This window comes from Argentina anserina, chromosome 7, assembly GCF_933775445.1.
Source record: "Argentina anserina chromosome 7, drPotAnse1.1, whole genome shotgun sequence".
NCBI lineage: Eukaryota > Viridiplantae > Streptophyta > Magnoliopsida > Rosales > Rosaceae > Argentina > Argentina anserina.
Window position 1 is genome coordinate 13269958 of NC_065878.1, and position 26414 is coordinate 13296371.

General features: G+C 36.8%; 4 protein-coding genes and 1 pseudogene across 9 annotated transcripts; 2 read left to right on the plus strand and 3 right to left on the minus strand.

Annotated features, from left to right (window-relative positions):
• Window positions 1-385: 385 nt before the first annotated feature.
• On the minus strand, window positions 386-3266 carry LOC126802620 (peroxisome biogenesis protein 16). Its single transcript, XM_050530269.1, has 8 exons — window positions 3122-3266; window positions 2429-2486; window positions 1914-2127; window positions 1511-1818; window positions 1163-1431; window positions 979-1046; window positions 707-768; window positions 386-586 (listed from the first exon to the last, which is right to left on the minus strand). The coding sequence occupies exons 1-8, from the start codon at window positions 3188-3190 to the stop codon at window positions 525-527; spliced, it is 1110 nt and encodes a 369-aa protein (XP_050386226.1). The 5' UTR covers window positions 3191-3266; the 3' UTR covers window positions 386-524.
• Window positions 3267-4202: 936 nt separating this feature from the next.
• LOC126802239 (uncharacterized) lies at window positions 4203-9262 on the plus strand. Of its 4 annotated transcripts, none has more exons than XR_007672927.1 (12): window positions 4203-4395; window positions 5240-5432; window positions 5536-5621; window positions 5948-6032; window positions 6497-6575; window positions 6704-6834; window positions 6980-7066; window positions 7231-7343; window positions 7966-8096; window positions 8305-8418; window positions 8513-8695; window positions 8793-9262. XR_007672927.1 is itself a non-coding variant. In XM_050529836.1 (11 exons), the coding sequence occupies exons 1-10, from the start codon at window positions 4343-4345 to the stop codon at window positions 8415-8417; spliced, it is 1071 nt and encodes a 356-aa protein (XP_050385793.1). In that variant the 5' UTR covers window positions 4203-4342; the 3' UTR covers window position 8418; window positions 8793-9259. The 4 variants fall into 4 exon arrangements, 2 of the variants coding, with proteins under 2 accessions (XP_050385793.1, XP_050385794.1); XR_007672926.1 differs by having other exon boundaries at window positions 8513-8686; XM_050529836.1 differs by lacking the exon at window positions 8513-8695 and having other exon boundaries at window positions 8793-9259.
• Window positions 9263-9904: 642 nt separating this feature from the next.
• On the plus strand, window positions 9905-11354 carry LOC126802240 (B3 domain-containing protein REM9-like; annotated as a pseudogene).
• Window positions 11355-13591: 2237 nt separating this feature from the next.
• LOC126802248 (ATPase GET3A) lies at window positions 13592-18033 on the minus strand. The gene is made up of 7 exons (XM_050529847.1): window positions 17667-18033; window positions 17219-17343; window positions 16953-17103; window positions 15224-15334; window positions 14730-14868; window positions 14526-14641; window positions 13592-13967 (listed from the first exon to the last, which is right to left on the minus strand). Exons 1-7 carry the CDS (start codon window positions 17925-17927, stop codon window positions 13797-13799), a joined length of 1074 nt encoding a protein of 357 aa, XP_050385804.1. The 5' UTR covers window positions 17928-18033; the 3' UTR covers window positions 13592-13796.
• Window positions 18034-20565: 2532 nt separating this feature from the next.
• On the minus strand, window positions 20566-26201 carry LOC126801463 (SPX domain-containing membrane protein At4g22990-like). Of its 3 annotated transcripts, none has more exons than XM_050528819.1 (12): window positions 25749-26201; window positions 24840-24910; window positions 24639-24759; window positions 23898-24209; window positions 23653-23757; window positions 22800-23254; window positions 22358-22659; window positions 22213-22275; window positions 21944-22137; window positions 21578-21768; window positions 21350-21483; window positions 20566-20991 (listed from the first exon to the last, which is right to left on the minus strand). In XM_050528819.1, the coding sequence occupies exons 2-12, from the start codon at window positions 24890-24892 to the stop codon at window positions 20753-20755; spliced, it is 2169 nt and encodes a 722-aa protein (XP_050384776.1). In that variant the 5' UTR covers window positions 24893-24910; window positions 25749-26201; the 3' UTR covers window positions 20566-20752. The 3 variants fall into 3 exon arrangements, with proteins under 3 accessions (XP_050384776.1, XP_050384777.1, XP_050384778.1); XM_050528820.1 differs by having other exon boundaries at window positions 25725-26201; XM_050528821.1 differs by having other exon boundaries at window positions 21944-22128; window positions 25749-26197.
• Window positions 26202-26414: the final 213 nt, after the last annotated feature.

Genomic DNA, 26414 nt, shown 5'->3' on the forward strand with positions numbered 1-26414 from the left:
AGCTACCATAAATGTTTCTTCTTGCAGTGTAAGACTAACACTTCACATTCTCATAATACCTGTGCCCTCTTAAGTAAAAGTTTACCACCATTAACACAAACCCAAGTCGATCAACAAGATCTTAATTATCAACCTTGTTTCTTTCTTAATTTTGCTTATGCAACATGTATGAAGCAACTAGAAAGGACGGCATCATTGTGTATAGATTGACCTGAGAAAGTGATCACTGGAGCTGTGGAGCCTTACCTCTGTAACTGCTTATGTATCACACCGATAGAATTTCAACTCAAACTTAATTTCAATACCAGATTTTCCACTCAGTTCTCAAAATTGTTTACTAAATATACATTAATTTTTTTTTTGACAATTTAACAAAATTTGATATATCGAGCTTATATATTTGTGAATATAAATGAAACATGAGAATACATCACCACCATCATACAGCTTGGGGAGTTTACTTACCTAAGTCCTAAACGAACTATGGAACTACTCTAGAAGCCGTAACATATTGCAACAACCTTCTATGATCCAGACATGTAAGTGTACCTTGTCTGTGCTCCTGAAAGAAGCTCAACAAGTTTCCCTGCACAAAGAAGAAATTTTGTTGTTGACAGATCAAGTTCTCAAAAAAAAAAAAAGTGAAAATAAGCTTCACAAAGTAACAAGACAATCTAGAAATGACGAAACTGAACCATAAACCAACCTGCAAGAAATCCAACAACAGGTATATGTTCCAACACATTCTCGGTGCTTTCAAGTCTTCCCCTAAAATGATCAACCACATGTCATGAACTAAGTGATTAACTCTTAGAATAAGCAGCAACATATTATCAAATGACAAGAGGTGTGACCAGGTAATACTCTATTAATTTTACCCTTATCAGTGGATTGAATCACATCTAAACTCCTTTAATTATGTCAGACATCATTAGTGATGGTGGAAAAACTTCTTATTTAGAACAACTTCCGCATTACCTTGTATACTTGCTGAAAAAGGGATCTCTCATGAGGTAAAGTGCCCATAATAGCTTTCGTCTTTTAACCTGAATCCAAGTTATAATACAAACAGCTATTAAGACCAACTTCAATGCAAAAACTTAGAGGCCAACCGATTATGATACTGAGAAGCTGGATCTCGTAGTCTACTGGAAATTCTAACCTCATTCTTTTCAGAGACAGAAAGATGAAACTGCTGCTCTTCTGTACCACTTGTGGATGAAGTAATTCGAGAAAGAATGCCCATTCCAGCAACGTCCACAGCAAATGAAAGAAACCAAGGAATCCAGGAGCGAACCCCATATTTCCGAATGAATAAAACATAGATAAGTGGTCTTGTTATAAATAGCACTTCACCAGCCACATACAAAGCCCCATGGAGACCCTTTTTCGACAATATGGTGGATATAGTCAATCTCTCAACCACTGGAGCTGTGAGATAAGTAAATCTTGTATTAATACAAATTATTATAAATTGTAATTACACTAATCTCAGTGTATGAGTAGTTACTTGGAGGCTCCATAATGGCATGATGGTGTTGGACCCTACGCAACCATTCTGGATCTGAAATACTCCTAGCCTTTTCTCCAAACCTATTTAACGCAGATAGGGCCCTTCTTTCTAAATTCCATGGATCTTGTGCATGATTATTTCTCAAGTCACCATTCCCATGCTGCCCGCCAGTCTTCACAAAACCACCACTACTTCTATGCTGAGGAGTTGAAACTTCCAAATTTTTTTCATCATTTGGTGTCTGTCCTCCATGGAGAAGCATCTTATATCCACTGTTCTGGAACAACGCTAACCTCACTAGCACTCTGACAAACAATGAAATATGAGGCAAGGAAGAAGGTGACACGCAATAGTTGCTTGAAAAATGAGTGAGATATGCTTTAAAACAACGAATCCTTACTTGCTAGCCTCCATAATAGCAATGTAATTCCATTTTTTCTCATCACCAAAGTAATGTTGAGCCACGACTTCAACCAGCGTTTCCAAGTCCTTTAGTGCAGATATACACAAGGGATATGGGAAAGAATTACGCTCAGCATGGCCAACATGTAATTGAGGAGTTGTGTCGATTATATGTTCATTGACAGCACTTATTATTCCCAAGACAGTAGTTACTGTGAGATATCATAAAAATTAATATTACCAACTTTGCATTTTTTGATATGCATATATACACACATGTGAGATATATAGAATCAGGGGAAAAACTCATTATATACAACTCAACAGACAACACAATCAGTGGAATCAATAAAAGAAGGTATAGTTACAACTCAACAGACACCACAAATGTCAGAAACAAAACATCTGTGTCTTTATTACAAGGTATTCAGATAGAGATATATAATTACTTAAATTTGAAAGAAGCCCCTATGCTAACAAGAAGTAGCCAAGGTTACCAAAATTTCAAAAAACCTGCTTCTGGTCCTATCTCTGATTCAGAAAACCGTTCAGGTAGAAGCCACGTGACTCCCTGCACATAATCGTTCAACAACAAGTTAAGATGACAATAGACTAAAAAAGTAAGCAGGCATAAAGCCTTCAATTTTAACAAAAACACAATCACACAACAGCTTTGGAGTTGCATTGCTGGTGATTTAAAGAATACTAAACTAACAGCAAAGCAATCACAAGTCAGTGCAGGAACATATCTGGTTGATGTAATCAGGCTTTAATAACCAGAGAACAAACTAGCACTATACTCGAAATCACTTTTTTTAACAAATAGTGAGAATACTTGCACTGCATTACATTCTGAAACAATCGTGATCACATTCTTCTCACTTCCACAACTTTAGAGCAACCATAGACACATACAAGGACCAAAAATCAAAACCAACAAGAACAAACAGTTAAACCAACCATACTAAACACTCCACAAAAGGGTACAAGCTAATCCCAGAATGCAACACTTCTTATCAAAGATTGGTTTTTTTTTTCTATATTTTTCTACCTATCTAAACAAATTGAAAAAAACCCAGCAAACCCAATAGCACAAACAATCCAATGGAACCAAAAAAAAGCACCACATACTTGAATTTTTTGGCATCAAATTCATAACCATTAGACGTATAGAAAGCAATGAAAACTACAGAAACAGAAGCTCACATTGGCGAGAGACTCCAAGGAGTGGACATAGTCCTTGTTCTCTCTGACCCATTTCTTGTAAGCCTCCATAGCCTCCCTATCTCTCTCAAAGCCTCTGCCTTTCCCACAATCTTCAACTCTACGGCCTTATGCGACTTTGGGACGACGAAGCCCTTTTCGGTAATTTCAACTCTGAGTCTCGGTTGCTGATGTGTAGTAGAATTGGGCATCAGGGGGGGGGGGGGGTAAGGATTGGGTGTGTCCATGTTTTGTGCTTGGATATGCTTTTCTTTATATGAATCGTTTGTTACACATAGGATTGATGTTTTGGTACTTGAGTGAGAGCTCTGGACGGTTGAGATTTCGATGGATGATAAGGTTATACTAGGCTGGCAGGGCAGAGGAGCAAAGCAATGGATACGGGGTTTGCACACCCCAATGAGGCATTCACAAGGGCAGGACCTACAGATCAGATAATAAGATAAAATATTTAAAAAAGAACAATTATGTAATTTTGTTTAGAAAATGTAGATTTTAGTACGTCACTTTTTATAAATTTCAAAATAATATCCAATTTTTCATTCTCATTCCAACTTGGTACCTTACTCCGTCTGTTCCAACAGAGATTATCACATTATTAAAATGCAAGGGGTGCAACTTCAAAATTAAAATGCAAGGGTGTGTTGGCCTCTTCATGCTTTTCCCTAATCTCAAAATAATTTTGATTTCAATTTCGAGAGAGAAACTAAAATCAAATTTGATAATGACGTCACGGATTAGATTTGTAATGGATCAAATATAATGAGATATCAAAATAAACACAAAAAATCTTATATGCACAATTTGTATGATATACACGGAACAGTTTTAATTATTTAAAATAATTTATACTTAGACTCGCTGTGTATGCGATTTTTTCTAATCTAAATCGTTCACCGTACATATGAAGATGCGGCGCCGTACACCGAAAATACTTTGAAATAAACGTCAAACACCATTATAATAAGTTGGTGAATAACCCAATTCGACCCGACCCACCAAAAAGCAGGTAACCCAGGCCCAAATGAAACGGGGAGCGAAGCTTGGACAAAGGTTTGCTCAGAGTTGAGGTTTTGCTTTCTTCTTCATTCACCTCTGTAATCGGCGATTTTTGAGTTCGTAAGAAGCATAAAATCGGCGATTAAATGCATGAACAATTAGGTTTTGTGAGATAAATCAAGCAATTTGTATCGAAAAACAAAGATGTCTCCGAGGCCCATTTCTGAAGATCGAGGAGGATCTTCACAACATTTCAGGTAAACCCTAATTTCTCTGCATTTTCGTTTTCCAGAGATTCGAGTTCTGCGAAACCCTAATTTAGTAGTGTTCGATATGGAATGGGAGGAAGATGTATGGGCTTTATAGTTGTGAACTGTTGTGTTTGAATCTCTGGATTATTGGGTTCATTGAAAGTTCGAAGCTTTTCTTGGTTTGTGTTTGGTAGGATTTCTGGGTCTGAGTTTGCTTGCTGTTGAAGGTTCAAGAAAAATGAAACATCACTTAGGAAGCTGGAATTTTGCTCAAGTATGAGCTAGTATTAACTTTTGTCGCATTCAGCACAATGCTGTGCAGGTTGATTAGTTTTAAACTATGTAGAGACTGGAGAGTAATCTAAGTTCAGTTTTAGGCTTCTATCCAAGAATATGATGGGAGCTAAATAACTTGGCCGATATAGTTTTCTACTTATGATTAAGTCTTACTGAAACGTATTAGGAGAAAAAAAAAAGATAAACAGGTGAATCAGACTGAGATAGATGATGGTTGCATTTCCAGGGAGAAACCTGTGGTTTGATGCAGGCACAGGACTTCCAAAATTAATGACAAGCATTTAAGCTACAGGGCTAGTAAGGAAATTGATAAGTTCTTATGTTGCAAGATGTATGCGGCTACTGCATGGTCTCAAGTAGTTCTTTTTTGTTTTTGTTTCCCTTTTGGTGCACTTAAGTCTTAAAGGGTCTCGTCTTTTGCTTTACATTTTCTTAAAGCTCTCATGGAATAGAACTCTGAATTATTTTCAAGTGAGATCAGTATTTGATGCGGTTGTATTATGTTTCTTTTTTAACGTGCAACTAATTGTACCAATGAACTTACTATAAACAGGCACACCCCTTTGCAAGTAATCCATATTGTCGGAAATTTCTTGAGAATATGGTCAATTTACTCCCTGTACCGCTACTTGTCTCAAACGGGGGCTTCGGTTGTACTATTTCTCTTCACTTGCCTGATACCAGCATCCATCCTATTTCTAATTTTGCAAAAGCCTTGGAAGGGCAGGCCGCTCTCAAATACACAGGTTCCTCAAATTGTTTCTTTCATTAGCGTTAGATGCAAAAGCTTTTATAAAAGTTACCATAATGATTGCCGGATACTGCTTGAGTAGTTTGTGATGTTTTCAGATGATTCCTTCTATTATAAATGGTGGCATAACAGCTTTGTACTTTATTTTGTGGGGAAAAGGCCTCAAATCATGTGGACCTCTTAGGTAGGCTCGCTTATGTTGTTTCAAATACTCTAAATAAGTATTTCAAGTGCCTTATACAATTTTAGTAGTACGAGTATGATTAAGCTGATATCTATATTCCCGTTTGTTCCAAATATATCCATGTGAGGGGTCTCATTCAAATTATGGTGATCACTGAGCTAAAACACAAAGCGTATCTTGCTCCTTGTAATACAGCTCGTATGAATATGCACTTCAATAAACAATCATCTGGTAGCGATAAACATATGATGACTAGATTTCAAAATTGACATAATTCAAAACTAGAGCTGATTAAATATCTTTTTTTTATGTCATTACTATGCCAGGGCAATATTGGCAGAGTATTCTGGTGCCATCCTTGGCGTACTCTCTGCAGTATTGTATGGGCGGAAGGCCCACGCTTGGAAGAAGGTAATATTCTCAGGTGGCTGTTGCTCTTGTGGATTTAACTTTCTCAGGCTGTTTGCTGCATGTCAATTACGTAGTATCATTTCAATCACACAAGTAATTTATGTTTCACATGTTGCTCTCATCAAAGTTGAACAAAGAGCCACACATTTCGTCTCCAGCTATATATAATGTTCTGCTTTTCCTTGTCAATTGCTTTCAGAGGCTTGTCCAGGGATTCGGAATGAAAACTCCTTTCCTTGTTACATTATATCAATGTGTTTAGTTTAATGCCAATAGACATTGGATTCTTGTAAATTGAGATGGAGTGTTAACTTTTTCATCGTCAAGCTTTAGTGACGCATTTGCATAATTAGGAATAGAAGATCTACCGTCCTGGTTAATTGAGATCAATGTTTTTTTTGTTAAAAAGTAAGAGTTGTTGGATTTTTTGTAAACTCAGATGGATCTTTCTTCACCTTTTCCAGATAGGTGGGCTTATTGCGATGGTGGCATCTTTCTACTTCTTATCGCAAGGGTGGGCCACAGAAACATACTCTCCATTCTATATCCTCTCTTAACTTTGGATAATTTTAGGCATTCTTCTAATTGTTGTCTCCTCCCATACCTTCTTTCTTTTTTGCTTTCAAAACTAGTGATCTGGCCTTTTATTGTGTAACTTAACCTGAAATTACCTTTTAAAGATAACGTTGATGGTGAGGTTCAGCCAGAACCTGTGTTAGGCATGAAAGAGATGGCAATTCCAATCTTTGCAGGAATCTTATCGGCATTGAGGAGGGTGATTGCACGCCGTGTTTCATTGAAGGTGATGAATCTCATATCAATCGATTTTACAATTAATGTGTCCATATTCTTTTGTTCTATTATATTGAAGGATGTATAAACGGTTAATTATTCAATTGATATGATAAAAAGTCATTGCTGTTGATTGTTGCCTTCTGCACTTACAGAATCAACTTAAAAGGCGACTTCATGCCCTAACTATTGCCTCTGCAACATGCTTCATGTTTCCTATTGCCATGTGGGATGTAATCATAGTAAGTTCTGAGGTCACATTGGATTATGACTTTTCGAGCAATTGAACTTTGATTTTATGGGTATCGTGTTTTATGCCTATATTGTTATTCTTCTTTGCTCCCTCCCTCCCCCTCCCTCTCTTAATCCCTTTCGCTTTAATTCTTTCTTGTTTTGAAATACCTAGGGATCCCCTTCTAGTAGCAGTGACAAGATGGCATTTTCTACTTGGGCTTTTCTAAGCACCATTTTTTTTGGAATAATCTTGATATTCTATGTTGATAGTCTCGCGGAGGAGAGGTACTTTCTTACAACTTGTCAGTGCGGTTGAGTGCTTTCTTCCATTTCTTCCATATTTGGTGATGTTTTGCTTGTGGTTGCTACCTCTGGCATTTGTTGCCTAGTTGAGTATTTAAACTTAACTATGGTCATCAAATTTTCATTATATTTGTAAAAAGCTTGGAAATGGTTCTGTTTCTTATCACCACATTGTTAACATTATTCTCTTCCAATTGTTCTTTGCTTCCTAAGCACTATATAGTGAGGGGCTATGAATACAAAATCATTGTATATTGTTTTGTCTTTCTGGGTGCTGGTGACAGATCAAGGGTATTCTTTGTCAGCGATCTCGTAAAGACTGTAAAAGAAAAAGGATATAATATGACTACAATTTGTTTAACTAAACGGTTTCCTTTTCAAATTTAATGATTGCTATCAAACTCATCCAGAAATATATGAAGGTTGAAACTTAGTCAATGTTTAAAAGTATCATTCACATAGATGTTATGAACACATATGTCATCATTGCACTGGTTGAATTTTTTATATTATCTTTGGGATTTTTTACTTTTCGTTTTATTTATAAAGAGTGGGGATAACTCCTGATCAAGTCATATACTTCAATGTTCTTATTGTTCTGTAGATTACACATGGTTTTCTCCTCTCCAAAGCACTTAATGGTAGCTGGAGGGTGCATAATTGTGATGGAAATGGTGTACAAATTGGACTTTTCTCTTCCTGGATTTCTAATTTGCTGCATAGTTTTGGGCTTCGGTATGTGCACAACATTTATTACTTCTGTTATTGGTATCAAACTGTTCCTCATCTGTATTATTATATTATAATTTTAGAGATGACCTTATATAAGGTTCTTAAAGAACTGATATGCCTCAGCTGCACCAGAGGTTTTCTGCATTTCCTATTTATGTTGTCCCCAATAGTTAATGTTGCCTAACTTGCTTTTAATCTAATAAATATGTAGGGATATATGAAGCAACGTCTTTGGAACGTGGTAGAAAAGATTCTTTCCAAAAGCATGATTCATCAGATGGCATTTTGGGTGATGAAATGCAGATGGCTGCTCTTCCAACTTGAAGTATGTCCACTGATTATTTACATGGATGTATTTATACTGTTAACTATAGAAGTCGTCATATCTCTATGATATTGATACCTCGTGTGGATGGTAGGCTAATATAGGTGTATAACTGATGATATATAAGCTCCAACAATGTGAGAATTAGGAAGGAGGGAGGGAGGTCAGTACCAAGTCAAATGGATTGGAATTTTTCTTAAACAACCCACTGAACTCATTTCCCTTTCCTTCCAAAACACAACTCTATCGCTCTCTTTCTCTCTCATTGGTAAAGCTGGTATTTATTCATTTAGTTTTTTTAAGTTCTTGTGATTTTCTGTTTGCTGATAATTCTCTCTTGGGCAGTTTGCTGATTCTTTTGATTTCCCATGCAGTTGCAGGTTCATGTTAATGTACATCAGTAGCAACTTGTTGGCAGTGTATTGGTTGTATAAACCATAAGCAGCGGGAAGTGACAGTCTCATCGATTGTTGGACTGATAGACAGGAAACTCCCAAGGAAATTGCTGGTTCTCACTTCTTAAATCTTGATATGGCACACCGGGAGATCAATCTGTTGGATATCCCATGATACTAAGACATGTGGTCATACATTCTAACTGTACGTCTGTAGTTGTACCAACTATTGGATAGAGAGTAAAGAATACTTGTACTTCAACTTCAGAGTGATTTAAATGAGATGATATTCTTTCTCCCATTGTTCTCAGTATACTCGAGCCAAATTGTTTAGTGTGCATTACTAATCCATAACTTGTGTAACTTGACCAACTTTAATGTTGTATGGAGTTGAACCAATAAAAGCTTCTTGGCTCGTCTTATTGTCATTTTCTTTGCTGTTATCCACCTACAGACCAAGAAAAATAAACTTAGTAACAGCTGGGGCTGGATGCTGTAAATATATAACTGTTGCTCTTCAAATGTACTATATCACTGCATTTTCTGACAATTCATCAACATCTATACTAATTGCTACTTTGCGACTTTGAAGGAAAATGATGGTTTTCAGTTTGTTACTCTAGGTGTTTTGGCAAACTGGATGGTTGTGCTTCAAAGGCATTTTGTTTTGGTATATAAATATATAATATATAATAATAACAAGAAACTTTTGATTCTGTTTGCAATTTTATGTGGGATGTTGTGGAGCATATTTGCTATGTGTGGGACTTCTTTCCTCAGATTGCAATAACAAATGCATTGGAACCAGAGGCTATCATAAATTGAAGTCTGCAGAATCATAGAGAATAAAGGGTCAGAGCAACATTTACAAGAAAAGGGTAGGCCATGTTTCAGAAGCACAAACAGAGAAACTAAACAGGCTATAAATTGATAGCCTATTCATACTTTATACTACTTTGAATTGAATACTAATATATGACTTGCAGGCTTGGTAGCTCGTTTGTATTTTTTTTTTAAGTATTTCTCAGGCTTTATAGGTAGCTAAGGGTTTTCTGCTCTTATTTTCTTATACAGAACCTCCAAAAAAAAAAAAAGGTAGCAAACAAAAAACTGTGATGGGTTCTTGCAGCAGAAGAGAGGTTGTAAACATTGAAGTTCCAGGTTTCTACAAGTGTGTTGATGACTCTGTTCTTCACAATGGGAAGCTTGTAAGTTCCTTCCAACCTCTTCTTCATATTTTAAGCTTGTAAGTTTCTTGTGTTCTATATGTGTCTTGTAAAAATTATAGTGCTTGTAAATCTTAAATAACTATTTGTGGTCTTGTGGGGTTTTGGTTTTGCAGAAAATCCCCCAAGAGTTTTGCTGGGGTTCCGATGGAGTGGTGCCTCAGCATTGCCTTTTTCAGACTGTGTCTAGAAGTTGGCATGTGGATGACAAAATGATTAGCAGAGTTTTTCTTGGAAAACGGTTGGGGGGAATTTGTAGTTTGAAACTGTTTGAAGCTTGGGGAATATGTAGTTCTGAAATACGTTGAACCTAAAAAATTCTTTGTTGAAATCTATGGACACAATCACTGTAACAGGCTTCCTGATGATAAATCTCATGCCGATGATGCTATAATTCTCGATTCGGATTCAGATTCTGAAGCTCAAAACAGTGAGATCAGCTTGAACAAGGAGTGTTCTAGTAAGTTTCTTTATCAACTGAACCTTAGCCGACACTCTAAGGAAATTTGCACTCAATTTCTTAATGAATGCAGGGGAATCAGGTTGTGGGAGAGAAGTGTCTAGGAGAGGAAGAATCCGAAATATAGCCACCATAAACTGTTCTGGAAATGCTTGCTTCGGTGTCCAGATGTGCCGAACTCATGTGAACAAAGGACCAATGGTATAAAAAAAATGAACCTGTTTTTCTTAGTATACCAATGCTTGCTATTATTTGATTATCGCTCCTAAGTAACCTTATATTGATTTTATTTTGAAAACAAAAGAACAGGCATTGGCATTACTCTACAAAGTTTCATACTTTAACACTGTTATCTCCCCGAATGAAGTTTTGGTATCAAGTTAGATTAATGCACTCTATTCAAATCTTGCAGCTCACACCAAGGAGCTTCCTGAGGAACACTCCCAAGCCGGAGAGAGTCAAGCTTGAAGTAGGGAACATGCCCTTTTTTTCTGAAATGGACCAATGCTTACCACAAATCTAGTAGGTTCAGTGGAGGTTGGCTACAATTTGTGAACAGAAACAGGTTGCAAGAGGGAGATATCTGTGACTTTGAGTTGATTTCAATGACAAATGAGGTTGCAGTGATGAAAGTTACTATTAGGAGACATGCAGTATGAGTTAAATACAGTTGAAAACACAAGCTATAATTTTCTATGCGGTGTAGACTAATTAGCATTGAACGGACACCTTGTTTGTTTGTTGTTCTTTCTGCACTTGTTTTTCCTGCGAAGTTTCTGGGTTCTGTTAGTTTCTTTCAGTTCAATGCTAATTGCTCGTTTATCTAAAAAAACAGATCACCTTGTTTTGGTGCATAGAAACAATTTGTAAAGATTAATTGCTCTAAACTATCATAAGTACATCAGGAATTCACTGAAAATAATAATATTTGTTATCATACATATACATATTGAAGTAATGATTAATGACTTCTATTGTGGGAGAGATCACTTGACCCAAAAAAAAAAGGATGGATTCATATAGTTCAAATTATTACAAGCTATCGACGTACCTTCTAAGATTCTGGACTTGATATCATTGTTGGTTCGCACGAGCAACCTCATCGGGAGCTTGGCTTTCTTTAATTGACTGCAACTTTCAGAACAGAAAAGTGGAACTTGGAATTGTGTGTGTCCCAGTAAAGTCCAATTTCATCATCCTTCTTTAATTCTCTCCTCGTCACAAATTCCGGCCATTTTCCATTGAAAACATAACACTTCGACGACCTCAAGTATTTAAACGTTAATTGATGCTCAGTCTCTGTATCGCAGTCTTTAACTGTAACTTGTACACCGGCTCTGCTCTCGAGTCTTTGTACAAAGTCGGAATCCACGAGAGGCAGAACATGGTTCCTGACCGTCTCTTTTGGCACCAAGAGCCTGCTCGCGCTTGGTAAGATGTCAATCACTGTCAACTTCTTCTTCATGTTATATAATGCCGGGTCAGGAACCGCCTGAGCATTGTTATGATGATCATGGCGGTTTTCAACATCATCACATCTCGTTACTTGGTCAGTTTTTGTCTTCGACTCCATAATCTCATGATCAGAGAGTATTAGTTTTTGTTGTTTCGGATTAATAGCGTCTGGTTTGTCGATTATATCTTGCTGTTGCAGTATCGCTGGTGTTTCGGCTTTTCTCTTTTTTTTTTTGTGGTCGATGCCAGCTGCAGCCAAGATTGATGCAAAGTTAAATCAGTGGCTGCATCACAAAGATGTTGGCCGTTTTCTCCAGTATCATTGGTACGGCTACTACTAGCAGTTGAGGGTGATTCCACATGCATTAACTTTTCGATGAGATTTAGGGTTTTCAAGGGTTTCTCTTCCATTGTTGATAAAACTGATCAAGAACGAGAAATTCCTCGAGCAGAAACAGATGACAGGGGAGATGAAGCAATGAATGTGCTGGGTTTGAAGCTATGTAGCACCGACACTTCTAAGATTGGCCTGTCGAAGTGTCCGACACTTCCTGACACTCCGACACTTCCCGACACCGTGTCCAACACGCCAAGTGGCGTGTCAGTAATATTGACTTTTCCGACATTTTCTTGACACTTTGACTGACACGCCACAACATAATTCCAACACGGCACATCATCATTTTAGATAAAAAAATCAGAAAAACGAAAACTAAACAAAACAAAAAACCCAAATTTTATTTTAGCCCTATTGTTTTCCCTTTCTTATTTTCTTATATTTATTTCTTTTGAATTGTTATGTAATGGAATGAACTTAAAATTTTAATTTGACATTATCATATGTTATATATATTTTTTACGCACTGATAAATATATTAAATTATATATAAATTGTCGTGTCGGGATCTAAGTCCGTGCTACATAGGTTTGAAGTGATATTAACAAACGTTCTAAGGCTATCTATAAGCATTTTCATCAATCCTTTTCCATTATGAATAATGAAATGGTACTGGATCTCGTTGTTCGGTTTAGTTTCCTAGTTTCACTTGGAGAAGGTGTAAATTACAATGTTTGTCCAGTCATAATTATTGTAGAATTGTGGAATTTGGATAGCGTTTCCTCAACAACTTTGGCACTGATGCATGAGGCGTATGAGATCTAAACCTCGCTAAATTGCATTGGATAAAAGAATACCACATCCCAAGTTCATTACTTTGTCACTGATCGTTGCCTTCGTGTAATGATCAGATTTCTCAAACATATAAAGCGGGTTTAGACACAAGTCGCACATCTTGGTCTGAAAGTGACTATTATTGCTTTGGTTAACAGGTCATTACTAGAAAGGAAATCTCTTATTTACATATTTATAATATTGGAGGTTAGAATTGATACCACTTTATAAGTCATTCATCATTCATGTGTTGGTACCCAGTACTGATTGAACCATTCGAAGTATTAATATGGCTTTTCACAATTTGTACTCGCAGAATTGAATGATGTTCTTTCTGAAGCTAACGACACAAATTGCTATTCTTATTCCTAAGTATTCAGTAATCTAATGTTCATTAGTTCTTCCGAAACACAATTTCCATGTATAACCTGTCAAGGAAAAGGGAAAAAAGAAAATAGACCTCAAATGAACTAAATGGCTTGAAAAACTTGAATAAAGAAACAGATCTCTGAGTATTTAATTCTTTGTTATAAGAATTGATGAAGTAAATAAAACAACATTCTCAACCAACACTGAAATCGAAGATTTAATTCACTTTGTAACCCCAACGTGGGGAAGACGATACCATCCGATTTGCTAAACTAGATGCAACAACGGTGAAAAAGGTTTCATCAGGCCTTTTGCTTTCCTTTTCGTAGTCTTTCTAGCTCTGCTTCAGTGTCTTTCAACTGCTGCCTTAGCGTGGACACCCTTTGCTCTAACGATTCCACCGTGCTGGTGGAAGGTTGATACGGTGTCAGAAAATGGCGCGAAAAGGCTTTCAGAGCTTCCACTCCGGTAACCTGAAAAATTCAGCAGTAATACAAATGGTTGTGGATCAAAAAACATCCAGTACATAAGGCAAAAGGCCATGAAATCACGTTGTAGACTCATTTATGTCCCATAGGAAAGTCTTTCCATTGAACAAGCACACAATATTAAATCAAATCAAACAGAGAGCAGGATATCAACCACGTCACAGGTGTTACACTACCTTAAGTACCAAACTCTACCTGGAAGGAAAAATAGACTGAATTTTTCAATTTTCCTAGGCATCAGAAAATTCAACCAAAGATGGAAAATGTGAAGAAAGCTAGCATATAAGAACCAGAATAACCAAAATAAAGACTCAAGAACTTTTGAAGGGAGGTGGGCAACTTCCAATTTATTAGCCTCATTTCAGCTATAATGGTCTCACAGTAATCCAATTGTATATATAAGAAAAGCGGGACATTAGAACGACCCATCCACTACATTGCTCAAATAGGAAGTTAGTTGCACACAAGTAAACCACTTACCAAGCCCTTACATTCCACATCATGAAATTAAAAGTTCAACAAAGATTGCACTCTATGGTTTACCTCTTCAGGTAGCAATGGGAGCTTGGTTATGTTAAAGTCATCATACAACATGTAGAACTGGTCAAGGTACTTTTGTTGCATTCGCATTCTTGCTTTGAGTAATCTGGACTGTGAGTCTACAATAAAATCGCGGTAGGTAGTTACTTTATGCTCAAAACATTAGGAATAGCAAATGTAGGACATAACTGGACATGGTACACATACCTTCTTCATCATAAAGTACTTGGTTAATGATAATATTATGTGTATCTATTTCAAATTTGGTGAGTTCCTGCACCAGTCTCTCTGTTTCATAAAGAGAGAGGAATTCAGGAATGCAAACACAAACGAACGTCGTCAGGTCCTGCAAAAAGTGAGATATGAGTGCATCAGAAAATACCTTTATGTAGGATTGTAGGGAATTTAATGTGGATTTCATAATGATCCTGAAGCAGACAAAACTAAAACTCCTTAGGCTTTCAAAGTTGACAACTTTAAAAAGTATATCCACTTTACAAGATTAATAAATAAAGAAACTGACGGGATTGGAATCTATCACATAAGTGGCATAGTAATTTTTCTTTTCTTTTTGGGACTGAAAACCTAAACAAGGAGAATACTCTATTCTTCCTTTTCAATTTCCTCCAACGGATTAAAATTCCAAAACAACTTGCACATCTCAGCATTGAGTCAGCAGTGAAAAATAATGATAGACTTACTGGGTCTTTGAATTGCTTATTGACTTGCTCTATTACTTCTTTCATGCCCTCAAGCTTTCCTAAAATTGCATCCTCTCCAAATTCATCATCCATACCAAACATCCGGGTCATCTGCCATCAACAAATTCGAAATAATTAACATCAACAATATAAAATTGTTAGTGGAAACTGAAATGAATGGAAGATTAGTGGGAATATAAGAAAGTCATCTTTCAATAGCAATGGCATTCGCAAGAAACTGATTGACTGATACACTCAGATACTAGGAAAGTAATGGCCAGCAGCAACTCACAATACAAGGAACAAGCACTGGTAATGAAATTTTGTAGATTGCTCAATTAAACACATCTTAAAAGTTATCTTACTACTTAACAGACTGTTCTACATCATACACACTATTAAAAGTCATCTCATCCCAGATTGAATTCTATGACTATGAGTTTCTCACATAGAGACAATCAAGGAAAAATCGACTTGACAAAACAAACCAGTATTTAAGGTAAAAGTGTACTTGATCTAATATACAATACATGACATGGGGGATATATCTCATGAACAAGTGAAAAAAACGATGTAAAAATGGTCTCTCAGTTGAATTCCATATTGATAGGTATGTCCAAAGGCACATGGTGCACACTGCAGACATAAGCACGTTAGTTGGATTTGACATATCCATATAGTAATGAATACTCTCACTTTTATATATATATATATATATATATATATGATTTTTATCAGCTAAGGAGGTCCGCACCAATGGTTTTGGTGCGGATTTCCATTTTTTCACCACTTTTTTTTCGAATTTCCTCATCTCCACCGTCTAGTGTCTAGATAATATTGTGTAGATCATCTCTACAAAATTTCAGCTAATTTAGTGATCGTTAAGACCCTCAAAATCGAAAAACAAATGGACGGACTGAATTCTGTCAAACATGAACCGTTCATATTTTTAACAGAAAAATGCAATTTTGAGGGCCTTAACGAATACCAAATTGGCTGAAATTTTGCAGAAATGATCTACACAATATTATCTTAGATACTAGACGGTGGAGATGAGGAAATTCAATTGAAAAGTGGTGAAAAAATGGAAATCCGCACCAAAACATTGGTGCGGACCTCCGCAGCCAAGAAGGGCTGTATATATATATATATTTATTTATTTATTTTTTGAATAAAGGGCTTGTACGGTTACCCTTAAGCCTTAATTAATGAAACTGTCGAATACAAGGGGGGACATTAAGCATAAACCCCTGATTACAAAGACCTGGAAAAAAAACATAGATTAATGGACCAAATATTTCAGTATAAACATAGATTTGGATTTGTAGAAATAATACTCTTTAATTTGAAGGTTAACTTGCTTTGCATCAAATTTTCAAAAAGACAGAGATGGACTTTTTGTTCTTTCTACTAGGTGGTATGAAAAGGCAAAAGATTTCTAATATTTAAATAAACTGTCTCAAACCAAGTAACATCTGTGGTATTAGCGTAAAATATTTATAATTCTAATATTCAAAATTTCAAACCTAAAGACTCTTAAATTTGAATAACTTAATTTAGTTTCAAAAGGAACAAAGAGTAAACTGCAGAAGTGAACTTAGATAACCGAATATAGTATCCACGACAAACTAAAGATACACAACTTGTAGGCGTTGCTAACAATCATTATTGTGATTCTCCACATGCCGACAGAATTCATTATTGTAATTTCTCATAACTCAGTTAGTACCTGACTCATTAAGCCCCCAAATTTATTTTTCAAAGACATCACTTTTGTGAGACCTTTCTCTAATGTTGATGGAAACTGCAGCAGCCGAAGCGTATGTCCAGTTGGTGCAGTGTCAAATACAATCACCGAATAGTCCATTGTTTGAACCAATCTGCAGAGAATAATACGAACACAAAATTATAACATCAGCCGCTAAAACTTAATACCAAGGAGAAGAAACAGTACAAATTGCCAAGAATCAAAAGAGAAGGGAACACGAGCCGAACTTTAACATCTCAGCAAAGCTCATAGCCTCATCGATCCCGGGAATAGCATTCGCTAGCTCGGACACCAAGCTATCCATTCCATTCTCTCCTCCAATGTCTTCATGCTCAACTGTAGGATCCACTTCCTATTATAGGATCATCACCAAATAATGAGACTAAATACAAATATACAAATGGTTCACACAGATACGGTCACCGAAATACATCTATACTGAAGAATTCACTCTACATTAAGAAAAGGGAGCTCAAATTGTCAACCAATAACACAACCGAACCCAAAATTCTCAATGTCATCATATATCAGCAAAATTCTAACACCTAAAACTGCATAATCAATCAAACCAACATATCCACCATCTGGGTATCTCCCAACTTCAATAGAAACCAAATTCCCACCTCAAATTAATACAAACACCAAAGATTCCATCTTTATAATCAAAAAGCTCACCATGGCATACAAATTGGAGAACCCATTAACCAAAGTGGGAGTCTTGGTGAACTTTTGCTGAAAAGCGTCGCTGAGATTGTGAGCAGGATCGGTGGAGATGATCAAAACAGAGGATCTGACACTGGCGAGAAGGATCGAGAGGATTGAACTACACGTCGTTTTGCCAACCCCACCTTTGCCGCCTACGAAGACCCACTTGAGGGTCTCTTGCTCCAGAACATTCTGTAGAGTCCCCTCTGGTAAATCGGAGGCTGCTGCCATGTTCTTTATTGTAGAGTCCTCTCTCTCTATCTATCTATCTATCTAAAAGATAGTTTGGAACCCAGAATGTAGAGAGAAAAAGAGACGGCTAAAATCAGAAGGGGGAAGTCAGTACTAGGAGCAGCCGAGTTGTGTTTTGCTGTTGTGTCGAGTACTGTTCTGGTCCATTTGGAAACGGGACGATTCGATTTTGGAATGTCACGTGTTTCTTCAAAGAAATTACTCTGCGTTAAAAAAATTATTTTGTTAAAATTATTAAGATCTTGTTGGAATTCGAATGTAATTATCATACTTGAATTATGGGAGTGTTTGCAATGAGTACCGTATTGTTATCAACTAGTAAAATCAAGGGTAGATTAGAAAAAAAAAGTCAATTTCTACGCACCTAATTAGAAAAATATCAGACAAAGTTTGAAAATTAAGATTTAGTCACTCATTCTATTTTGTTAAACCGGTGTCCATCAACTTCACTAAAATTATGAAAACTGCCACTGCTAGCTAATAACCAATTTTGCTATTTTCCTTGCTTTTATCGCCTTCTCTGTCAAACTCCAATCTTGCCGTCGCGTCCTCGACTCTAAGGCTTCGCCAGACCTTCGTTGTCGTCAACTCCAAAACCTTGTCGTCCTCGGTTCATAGTCCAAGCCCAAAATCGCAACCCTTTCATTCTCCCAATTCCCAACAACTCTCGCGAGCCTCTTGGATCGCCTCGCCATCGAAGCTCCAAGCAGAAGAAGAGCCACGCAGTCACCAAGGGAAACAAGTTCTTGATCAGCATCACTGTGCTGGGTAGTGCCAGCCCGATCCGGTTTGTTGTCAATAAGGAGGCTCTTGTGGCTGCGGTGATTGACACCGCCTTGAAATCCTATGCTCGTGATGGTCGCTTTCCATTCTCGGCTCCGATCTCAATGAGTTCATGCTTTACTGCCCTACATCTAGTTGAGTTGATCGGAGAAGGGGAAGGCGTCATTGGCAGTAAGAGGATTCCCCAATCTCTGAGGGCGATGAGGGCGTTCTCCCTCCGATTTTCTCGATGCATGGATTGGGTGTGTGGTCTGATATGGGAAGTGAAGCCTCTGAAAATGCATAGGTGCCTAGAGCACAATTCTGGTGCCCAAAAGCAAAGTTCCATCACCAAATCCAAATTAGCTGTCAGAGGAAGCTATGGTAGTGTTGACAGGAAAATGTTAACATGACTGACCTCAGTTACCTGTACAGTAGCATACCACATCTCTCCCTCTCCTTGGCGCAAGCTTTTTTTTTGGGTTATTTGATTAATTGGTTGTATTTTAGTACATTAAGTTATATTAGTAGCCACCATATTAGTGTCACACCTAGTCACATATGCAGTCACACTATAATTACCAATCTGACTACTGGTATGATTGTGTGACTGGTAGTGTAGCTAAAGAGTTTTTGTCATAGAAGTAGTCACACTTATAGTCACACTACCTCGTCACATAATAATGTTGGTGTGACTGGTAGTGTGACATGTAGTGTAGCTGATTAGTTTTTGTAACAACTACAAGTGTGATTGCAAATGTGACACATAATGTGATTGGTGGTGTGACTGTCAGTGTGAGTTGTGTTTGTTATTTCCAATTAGAACATAGAAGTAGTCACTTGTCAGTCACATTGGTAGTCACACTGATAGTCACAAGTAAACAATGGTTACAAAAATTGTGTAACTACCAATGTGACTAGTGGTGTGACTCCTACCGTGATAGCAATGATTCCTACTGTGACTACCAGTGTGGTTGCTAGTACAACGTCAAAATCGATATGTGGATCGTATAGTTGATTTGAGAAGTACAAGTCACATGATAGCAAACACAGGTTCGTTATTTCAATCATTCTTTTTTTTTTCTTTTTCTTCTTCTTATTTTCTTTTTATCCCAACATAGTCACACGATCAAATATAATGGGAGTCATAACGTCGATATTGTAGCTACTAGTGTGACATGCCGAGAGAAATTTGTAAATCCTCGAAATGCTATAAAAAATCAAAAGATATTGGTATGGATGTGTTCCGAATCAAGAGAATAGCTAGATTTATAGAGTCTTGAGCTCCGGTTTCGCCGAAAAAGCTTGGAGCACCGCCATGGACAACGACAACCCCTTTCGAGGGTTTATGCGCCTTATACGGTGGTTGATTCGGAGTGTGTATGATATCAAATGAAAGAGAGAAAATAGATATTTACAACGATACCAACCAGGCTCAAATCAATCACCGGACGACAAAGTTATGACCAGAATAACAATAATAATGAAAAAAAAAGTGAGAATAGCAAAACATTAAAAAAGTGACTTTTTTTAATTTTGTCTGGAGCTTGTTGACCAATCTGTAATTTTCAATTAAATGTGATGACCATCTTTTAATTGAATTATCTTCTTTAACGTTTTTTTAATTTAAGATTTGATTTGGTACTAAACAATAATTTGCTATTAAATCAATTAACTCATTTTTCGATCTCATATTTATATCTCAACCGTTTAGTTTTTATATATATATATTTTCATTCGAGTTGAGAAGTGTTAAAGGCATTCATACTTTGGTCAAGACCTGCGAACTAGGTTCGTACTTTGAGCCCCTAATTACCTTAGTGCAATATTCAACCAAAAGCTGTGAATCCTGTGATGATCATATAATGCAGATTCTCATATCAACCAGTTTTTGCAAGTTATATCAATATACAATTGGCTTTTGTGCTCATTTTCATTTGAATTCATCTGTGCACACAAGCATCGAATAGCATTGTTGGGGCATAGACTGAACTGAACGAGTTTAGCTTTAATATACAACATGATAGGTTATCAAAGGAAAATTAGTAGAGAGAGTTGTATGTGAAGCAGGTGGCAAAGATGGAGCAGACGCAGAAGAACAGAGAAGGAACCAAGGTGGTATTCAAGACCTTGTTCACACCTAAATACCCAGCTACGGTTATTGTTCCATCAGCTATTACCCGGGCCAGGGTCCCTGCTTCAGTTGAAAGCAAGCCGCCATTGAAAGTCCCACGAGAAAGCCTTGATGACATGACGCGAGATAGGAGTGATAAGTTCACACCTAAATTTGGTGCAGCAAGTGTTAGTTTTTGAGATTTCGAGCAAGTAAATGTAAAGCCAGAATTGAGAAAAGAGATGATGTATCTAAAAAGTTGAAAAACGATGTCATGCATTACTGTAAACTGCATAAATTGAGACACTGAGCAAACGAATTATTGAAATCATCTCAGAAGACAAAAATGCAGAACAAAAAAGAAAAAGAAAAAAAGACATGCTTAAGATATATTACCAATGGCATGGTTACCAGCAATAGTCCCCTTATCAGATTTGGTAAATACAAAAACTAAATGTTGGTTCATCCAGATTCAAGATTAAAGTTGCAACATAGTTGGAGAATGGAGAGGAAGACAAGAAATCACCTTCAAGGACTTCAGCTGACACAAAGGTTAGAAGGGCTGAGCCAACATATTGAGGCACAGTGTAAGAGGTGAAGACGTGGAAGCTTAGTAGTATACCAATGAACACCAGAATTTCAGAGGCCAATAAAACTTGCCTGCAATCAGGTCAACAGAAATATATATGAATCAGCTGAGGAGAAAATATATACAAAAAATAATACAGTTTATTTTTCATACTCAAAGGTCTACCGTTCTTCAAATATGTTGCCGATATAGCTTCCAACAAGAACATTGACCGGAAGAACAGTTAACCCAAGACATGCAAGAAAGATTGCAACACTGCTTGTTGACCAGATAAAATAATATCCAGTGATGAGACTCGACTCAGCAAGTACGATCTCCATGGCATATTTGAGCATAAAATATATGAATAGTTGAACCTGGTGAAAATTAGTTCAAGATATCACGAAGAATATGGAAAGAAATCAGACCAGTAATTGATGGTGCCACTGTATAACCAAACAAGATTGGAAGGACCAAATAGCCACCTAGTCTAAGACAGAAAAACGTCATGATCATTGATGTTTCAAATGATTGTAAGAAGAAACTCAATACCTTTACTGATGGTGTAAGTAATCTATATGCTGACACAATTGAATTGACTGGCTTCTGGAGTTCTTTGAAATCTTCTTCAGCATCATCACAATCTTCACCTCCATTGTCATCTTGCTGCTTATCGTTGGAGCTCATCAGTAATGGTTGTGTAGAATTATTGTCCACAGAAATATTTATAAACCTCCCTGTTCCAACTAAACTCATCATTATACAGTACAACCAGGAAAATAGAATAAATTGAATTGAACCAAGTAATTATGTAAACAAACCTGAATTAGATTCCTCTGGCAAGTGATTTTCTTTGGATTCATGAGAACCATTTATATACCTCCCTGTTCCAACAAAACTCCACATTATATAGTGATTATAGAAGGTATATATAATGAAAACAACCAAGTATTCATGTATACAAACCATAATCAGATTCCCCTGGCACAACTTTTTCTTTAGTTTCACGAGAAGGCTCTCTAAAAGAAATCCACAGCCACAGCAAATACACAAGCCATGCAAGAGCCATGGCCCAACCAGGTAATGTGGTTTCGTTGAATGTCAACTTGTAAATCTTAAAATCAGTTTGGAATAAACAAGCAAGGGCAGGACCACAAGCCATTCCGAGTGCACTAGCACTTACAAAACCAGCAGAAGCTTGCATTCGCAATTTAAGGGGTACACAATCACTAATATAGCGCCGATTGACCGCTCTTGCAGAACCTAACCTGCAAAATTGGTAGAATGATGTTTCTGGGGAATAATGTCAATATATCATATAACATCATTCAACTTTTAGCGTAACATGAAACACGAATCAGGTAATTCAAAATTTAAATGCAAGTGCCACTATATAAGAGTCACATACCCACAGAAGAGACGACCGATCAGAAGCACTGATAATGAATCAAGATCATACGCCAGTGCATATAGGGTATTTCCCACAAGAAGAAGAATACTACTGAATACAAGTGGTCTCATGTATGATCTATTTGACCATGCGCTGAAATAAACTGAAGAAAACACCTGGGCAACAGCCATTGACCCAATCACAACACCGCAGACCGTTGCTGCAGCTCCAAGGGTCAATGTGTATCTGTCAGCTGTTGGAACAATTATATATGTATTGACCATATAGAGAAATGTGTTTGCCAAATTCAGGAGAAGTGACATGAAATGATAAGTGTTGACATCAGGAGGATCCTCAGATGAACTTGGAAACTCCTCCTGCATTATAAGGGCATGTTTTCCCAGATAATGTAGGAAACCTGTCGAGTTTGACAACTTGTCCACTGCTGCTTTAATAGAATCAACAACAGGATCCTGCAAATCCAATTCAACAGGTACTTATGGTCAGTGGTAAAAACCGGACCTGCTAAAAGTTAGAGTACTATATGCTGCCAAAATATTTTATGATATACTAACGAATGTTTGATTTTCAAGTGAGGTTTTCTTTTAGCTAGATGTAACACAGTGGAACATTGAGATATAAAATCCTAAATCTGTTATTTTATTTGGAATTCAGACCAGAGAAGTAATCAAAGTGGTCATGTGAGATGGAATTGTAATGGAAACAATTTTAAGATGGTTGCGAACAAGTTATGCCTGTCCATGAATTCATGAACAATCTTATACTACAAAAGCAGTTTAAATATCAACCAGAAATATTAGAAGAGAGTATTGACGTTTCATATAATACTTCAATGGATGTAAGACTAAACCGGATGAGATAAAGCAGGCTGATCATATATTGATACATAGCTTCCACTATGATCTTGAAGGTCTGCAAGGTTTCGAGAAATGGCTCCCACAATGGCTCCAATGCCCTGCATATTTAGTAGTAGCTGATTATGGTTGTATTCATTTACAGAATTAGTCAAGGCTAGTTCAATATTTTACATTTTTACAATACTGCAAAAGTGAAAGAGTAAAACTTAACAAAAAAAAGAACAAGGTAACACATTACCACATGCTTACAGACTTGTCGTAACTCGGAATAGGGATGATTTGCACGGGTTTTGACATAATAATTGGTAAATTTAAACCCAAATCGCTTGTCAAACTTCTTCAGTATTTTACGCAGACCAATAGCATTCATCTCAACAAAAAAGAGAACTTTTAAGAGATCTTGACCGACTGATCGATATGCTTCTCGCAGTTCTGATACTTTATCTCCATCTGCCTGATGAGAAAGAGAATCATACTGTTCTCTAAGGTTGGATAACCTGTTTGCGAGAATTCCTTCTTGTTCCAGGAGAAACATGACAAACTTTTCAATCTGAAATAATAAGAAAAAAAGTGAATTATCTTTATGGTTAGACATGTGATTAAATGGTTATACTGTCCAGGAAAGAAAGTGAATTAGTCCTTCTGAAAAAAAAAAGTAAATGATTTGATAAGTGATATCAATAATAAGACAATCGAATGTTATTCAAAAAGTTGAGTGTGGTCTATACAATGGCCCTTTTAATCTTACATAATGAAAATTAGTTTGAATGGTTAAGACAAGCTCAAAAGCATCATCCCTATTAACATTGTTGGTAAGAGCAGAAACAAATTGGCCTCACAGTAAAAAAAAAATTAGCAGAAAGCATAAAAGAATGAATGATTATCACTCTCCCAATGCAGCAAATGTCACAAATTCAGATGGAATAGAATGGCACAAAGCTCAGGTTGAAAACAGATACAGTTTTGTAGTAAAGGTTACCTGACAATCTAGCAATCTAGAGAAGTCCTTCAGAACAATGAGGTGATTCTCTGTTCCAACTCCGACATGTTGCATATACCGGTTGACTTTCTTCTTCATTAACTTATAGTCAATATAGTATCTGGAAAGCAATAAAGAAATAACATCAAAAGCCTAGGCATATAGCAAAGAGCACTTACAGTTCAATTTACAAGAACCTACCCTTTCCATTCTTGAATCTGAGATTCTCTCAACTTTTTCCCAAATGCCACCATCTTTCAGAGTGAACAATTCTGCAAACAAATGCTCAAAATCACACCAAGAACAAAAGAAACACACTTTCTAGACTACTTACTATTACAAGAGTGCACAAAACAGTGAAAGGAACTGATGCTTTTTCTTTCCTCTTTAATGTTAATTACTTAATTAGTTACATATCTGATTGACCTGAAAATTAAGAAACAAGATTCTATAATAATAAAATATCTCCAATATTTTTGTATCTGACTTTCTAGCCTGTTGAAACAAATATCCGAGATCTTTCACTGTGACAGAAAAAAACAACAACTTGGAAATAGAAGTAATTCTACAAAAGAATTAATTACAGATTTTGACTGCCCCATTTTTCTCAGCTACATACACAAATCCCTTCTAAACAAAACTTCAAAGTCTGAATCTTTTGAGTCTGAAAATGAAGCTTCAAAGTAAAACCACCAAGCAATAAGCACAAAAAACACAACTCCTGAAAATCTATCACTAAAATGGAAAAATAAGAAACAAATGAGAAACTACCTAGGCTACAAAAGATAGTAAAACCAAATTTCAAAACCAAAAATATATATATATATATATATAAGGCTGATAAAGTGACAGCGTTTTGTAATATTCAAAGAACAGAGCAAAAATCTAATAAAAACCCAGAATTTATAGGTTTGAAATAGAAACTGGGTATCTACCAAAAACCCAAACCTCAAAAACCCTACTCTTCATCTTCCACGCACACTACGTGTTCGATAAAATGCTTAAACGAACTTTAGTTCCAACACAGTTCTTTACTAAAACGTACAACAGCGCAAAAATCCAATCAAAACCCATAAATAATAATACCAAAAACCGAATGAAGGTAAGTACCAGAAACCCAAAACTCAAAAAACCTATGGCTCATATTCCATTCATTCGACGCGTTCGATGAAACGCCTCATTGAGCTTTGGCTTTCGCTTCTGAAACAACACACCGGTTTAATGGGAAGCAAGATGGAAGATGAAGCAGAGAAAACAGGGAACTAACTACGTTGGACTCTGAAAGTACATATCGTCGGATAAGGATGTCCTCCGAGATTTAGTGGAAGTGTGAAACTGGTTTGTGGAATCTAGTTATGAAAAGTTGAGGAAGAAGGGGAAAGCTGTGTGTGTTTTGTTCTGAAACAAAAACAAAGAGAGGAGTCAAAGGTCGTCTCAGTATATCTCGCGCGAAATTTGGTTTTGTGCCACGAACGGGGTATGGGACGTCCACGTGTCGCAATTTGGGGACAGACCTTAAAGTGACCAATAGCTTCACTTGGATTCTAATCTATACACCGTTGGAACGGAGCTCCGTCACCGTCCCTCCGTCGTTTTCCCACCGACGGGGAAGGAACCACCGTCGACCACCATTACGCCATATAATCTCACACAAACAACACACCGTCACGGTGTCAGCCTAGGAAGCTCAAATCAAATGAAGTCGAGGGATCTTATTTTGTTGCCGGGTATAGTTGACACATAGTTTTCACGAGGCCAACTCTTTTCATTTTCTCT

What these genes read in the sequence shown, in the direction of transcription:
- LOC126802620 (XM_050530269.1), bottom strand. Translation starts at nt 3,190, where the DNA reads ATGGAGGCTTACAAGAAATGGGTCAGAGAGAACAAGGACTATGTCCAC. An exon ending in CTGTCTCTGAAAAGAATGAG is followed by an intron (nt 1,047 to 1,162) that starts GTTAGAATTTCC and finishes ACTTGGATTCAG; the next exon opens with GTTAAAAGACGAAAGCTATT. An exon ending in TGTTGTTGGATTTCTTGCAG is followed by an intron (nt 587 to 706) that starts GTTGGTTTATGG and finishes TTCTTTGTGCAG; the next exon opens with GGAAACTTGTTGAGCTTCTT.
- LOC126802239 (XM_050529836.1), top strand. Translation starts at nt 4,343, where the DNA reads ATGTCTCCGAGGCCCATTTCTGAAGATCGAGGAGGATCTTCACAACAT. An exon ending in GGATCTTCACAACATTTCAG is followed by an intron (nt 4,396 to 5,239) that starts GTAAACCCTAAT and finishes TACTATAAACAG; the next exon opens with GCACACCCCTTTGCAAGTAA. An exon ending in AGAAACATACTCTCCATTCT is followed by an intron (nt 6,576 to 6,703) that starts ATATCCTCTCTT and finishes ACCTGAAATTAC; the next exon opens with CTTTTAAAGATAACGTTGAT.
- LOC126802248 (XM_050529847.1), bottom strand. Translation starts at nt 17,927, where the DNA reads ATGGCAGCAGCCTCCGATTTACCAGAGGGGACTCTACAGAATGTTCTG. An exon ending in TCTCCAATTTGTATGCCATG is followed by an intron (nt 17,344 to 17,666) that starts GTGAGCTTTTTG and finishes ATCCTATAATAG; the next exon opens with GAAGTGGATCCTACAGTTGA. An exon ending in AGCTTTGCTGAGATGTTAAA is followed by an intron (nt 17,104 to 17,218) that starts GTTCGGCTCGTG and finishes TATTCTCTGCAG; the next exon opens with ATTGGTTCAAACAATGGACT.
- LOC126801463 (XM_050528819.1), bottom strand. Translation starts at nt 24,892, where the DNA reads ATGGTGGCATTTGGGAAAAAGTTGAGAGAATCTCAGATTCAAGAATGG. An exon ending in CTAGATTGCTAGATTGTCAG is followed by an intron (nt 24,210 to 24,638) that starts GTAACCTTTACT and finishes TTATTATTTCAG; the next exon opens with ATTGAAAAGTTTGTCATGTT. An exon ending in GCCAGGGGAATCTGATTATG is followed by an intron (nt 22,276 to 22,357) that starts GTTTGTATACAT and finishes TTGTTGGAACAG; the next exon opens with GGAGGTATATAAATGGTTCT.